Raw genomic sequence first — 3370 nt, 5'->3', positions numbered from 1 at the left:
TCCCAGCCAGGGAGTTTTGATGTGTGCACTGCAGGGGGCGGGGCGTGACGTGTGACACACACACGCCTCCTGTGACTCACCTCCCCTCCTGCCTCCTGTTACTATGGACGCGGCCGGGAGGGGAGGTCCGGTACCATTTGATCCACGGACCGGGGGTTGGGGACCACTGATTTAGTTGACTGTGAGATTTGATTGACTACGCTCTGAGAATGTCTGAGGTTCGCTTGGTTTCCCTCTGTTAGGGGCTTGAATTCCCCAGAAAAAGGAATCAACTGAATGAAAAGTATCCTGAATGTACTTTGGCGACTCAGAGCTGATGTGGCGTTTCTGCAGGAGGCATACTTTCAGGTGTCTAAAGTCCCGAAGTTCTCTAACTTTCGTTACCCTGCAGGGTACCATTGCTCTGCTCCACACTCTATAATAAGGGGGGTCAGCATTGTGTTGTCCAGGAATGCCCAATGGTCGCTAAATTCGCAAACATATCGACCTGCATTGTCATTTCCTGTTTTTGACTGGAGACTGGAATGGTAGATAGGCGTAATGTGACGGACCCCCGTACTCAGGATGAGTATGTCCGCCGCTATCTTCTTCCTTGCTGAGGAGATATTGCAACCTGAAGATCCTTAGCTCCCAGTTTCCCCAGTCACTAGCCAAGGCTCGAGTGTAGTTGAAACAAACTCTGCTTTATTGAGCAACTGCACAAACTTTTATACAGCAAGTGATGAAATCAGAATATAATCCCATCACATCCACCCTCCCCTCCCAGACAATCGGTCTGCTCAACACCACAGGTGTCCACCTGCTAACGAACTCCAGACAGCCTGTTCTGAGCTCAATGGAGAACAATGGGAGATAACGAGGGATGGTGCTGATAGTCTTTCCATAACCAGGTCACACAGCATAACGCACTCAAACATAACTCAACACCAATACACATTTAACTTATAAACTGATCACCATGTCGTCACAGGCGTCACTGGCTACAATCTACTGTCCTAATCGAGGTCAATTGGCGTTTATTGAAGATTGCCTGTCTAGACCCACTTATGGACTCATGCAAGCTCATGAAACGCCTCTCCTATCCCGCACTCAGAAGGGTCAAAAGGATCTTACAATCCATGCATATGGAGATTGCAACACCCGTCCGTTAAGGACTACACCTTATTTTCAGCCCCACATCAATCCTATTCCTGGATTGATTATTTTCTGTTATCTCATGATGCTCTCTCCTGGGTTGCAGAATCCTCTATCGGCACTTTGACGGTATCCGACAACGCACCTATCACACTTCTCAGTTGGGGTCCGGTATCCTTTCGGGCTGGAAGCTGGAGACTCAATGAGTCCTTCTTACAGGATGGACCCTTTCAATCGGAACTTCAAAGTGCAATTGAAGACCACTTTGTTGCTAATCAGGGCTCTACATCCTCTCCACTTCTGGATTGGGAAGCCCATAAATGTGTGACTAGGAGCCTTCTGATTCGGAGGGGGACAACCCTTAAATGCTCCAGGCTTGCACACACTACTCAACTCCTCCCCCTGATCTCCCACCTGTAGACACTCCACAAATGGTCCTTGGCTCAATCTCACACGTCAGAACTTAGGATCAGCAACTTTCTACTCCTATAGGAGCTGTGACCCCTGTGTAACCCATGTGTAAACCTGCTTTTACATCAGGCATATTATCTTGAGCGTTTTTTGTACGTCTGTTCATCAGCCTTTACGAATCCTGGATGCTATCTCCATGACGTCTCAGGAGAAAGGATACAATATCTTATCCCACTGGTATTGCTGTCCAAGTTTATTGCATAGGATTTTTGCTAAGAGATCTCTGACCTGCTGGTTTCCTCTTTCTGAGCTTGGAGCCCAGCTTCATGTGTGGTGGAGTTGCCCACTTTTGTTGTCCTTTTGGTCACAGGTCTTTGAGGTATATGGTCACATTGTTGGGCCAACTGTTAATCCCTCACCCAAGATATCTCTTCTTTCAATACTCCCTGGCTCTGTCTCTAGTGTCAAGAAAGACTTGCTCCAATACTATGTGGCAATGAGTCATGGTAATGTTTAATGTCCTGATTCCTGTCACTGCAACCCAAAGATGATTCCGATTATTTAAAAATGGGTGACTGAATTGTGCTCTATAATGAGATTGGAGGAAATGATGGCACATTTTCACAACGGACAGCTACAATGTACTGACATATGGGCACCTTGGATTTTCTATATGGACAACATTAGGGTCCCTGTGAGCGAGATGTACCCTGATCCTCTGCAGGATGCTGTACCTGCATCACCTCCTGGTTCACTGTTGTTGTGAAGACACCAAATGCTCACCTGTGTGGTGCTGTGTCTCTCTCTCCTCTCTCTCTCTTTCTCTTCTTTCCTTTCTCTGCCTACTCTTTCTATATCTCTCTCTTCAATTTCCTGTGGTGTTTGTTCTTTTACATTTTGCTCTCTCTACCCATCCCAGTGTCTTTCTTTGGGACCCGACAAAGTTACTATAGATAATCCCTGAGCCATTGAAGCCTGTGTTGTTGCTTTGGTTTCCGTTCATTGCCAGATATCTAACTGAGGGGTTTATTCTATACATGTCACTTTTCATTTGTCCTGGGGGTGCCATTGACTTATCTGTTATACACATGCCCTTTATATTTTGAACAGTACACTTGAAATGCCTATTACATTTTTTTTATATTTAAACAAGTGTTAAAGAAAGCAAATTGTATACATTATTGTTTTATTTTCTATCTGCAGCATTTTTTTAAAAGAGCTTGAAAAGTATGAGCAGCTACCTGAAGATGTAGGACATTGCTTTGTGACGTGGGTAATTATCCAGATATGTATTATTATTATTATTATTATTGTTGTTATTGTTATTATTATCATATGTATTGATTCCTTTTAGCTTCCTTCATTATATAACTGTAAAAACAAATCTGTGAGAGAAATGTCACCTGTCTTGCTGATTGGGCCAGTTTAGTGAACTGCAATTTTGTGTGTGTGTGTTTTACTGTTGGCACTTTTGTAGACACTGTTGGCTTAAGAGATCTTGGATTAATATTCCCCCACATTAAGCCAGCTTCAGGGATTCTGCATCTCTCCCCTTTGCCCCGCTCCATTGCATTGCTAATGTGGAAGCTTTAGTTAGTGTTGAAAAACAATGCAAATGTTGCCCCTGTCACATTACAATGCATTACACATAACAATGCAAATGTGCCCCTGTCACATTACAATGATGCAGATAATGAGGCTGACATCATGTCAGCAACACTCTTTGCATCATTCAGGACTGCCTAGTGCTGGAGAAGAGAGAAATGGACCCTGTGCATCACACAATTGGCCTGAAGACATAAAAAAAGAGGAAGGGTGCATTTTT

General features: G+C 44.3%; 1 protein-coding gene across 1 annotated transcript in view; it reads left to right on the top strand.

Annotated features, from left to right (window-relative positions):
- LOC108794847 (triple functional domain protein-like) overlaps positions 1-3370 on the top strand; it is a 660684-nt gene that overhangs the window by 436996 nt on the left and 220318 nt on the right. The window contains exon 19 of the mRNA XM_018565963.1: positions 2749-2818. Within this exon, the coding sequence (XP_018421465.1) occupies positions 2749-2818 (70 nt within the window). The remainder of the gene's footprint in view (positions 1-2748; positions 2819-3370) is intronic.

Source organism: Nanorana parkeri, unplaced genomic scaffold (genome assembly GCF_000935625.1).
Source record: "Nanorana parkeri isolate BGI_ZX_2015 unplaced genomic scaffold, ASM93562v1 scaffold904, whole genome shotgun sequence".
Lineage (NCBI taxonomy): Eukaryota > Metazoa > Chordata > Amphibia > Anura > Dicroglossidae > Nanorana > Nanorana parkeri.
This window is presented reverse-complemented; position numbering and strand designations above follow the sequence as displayed.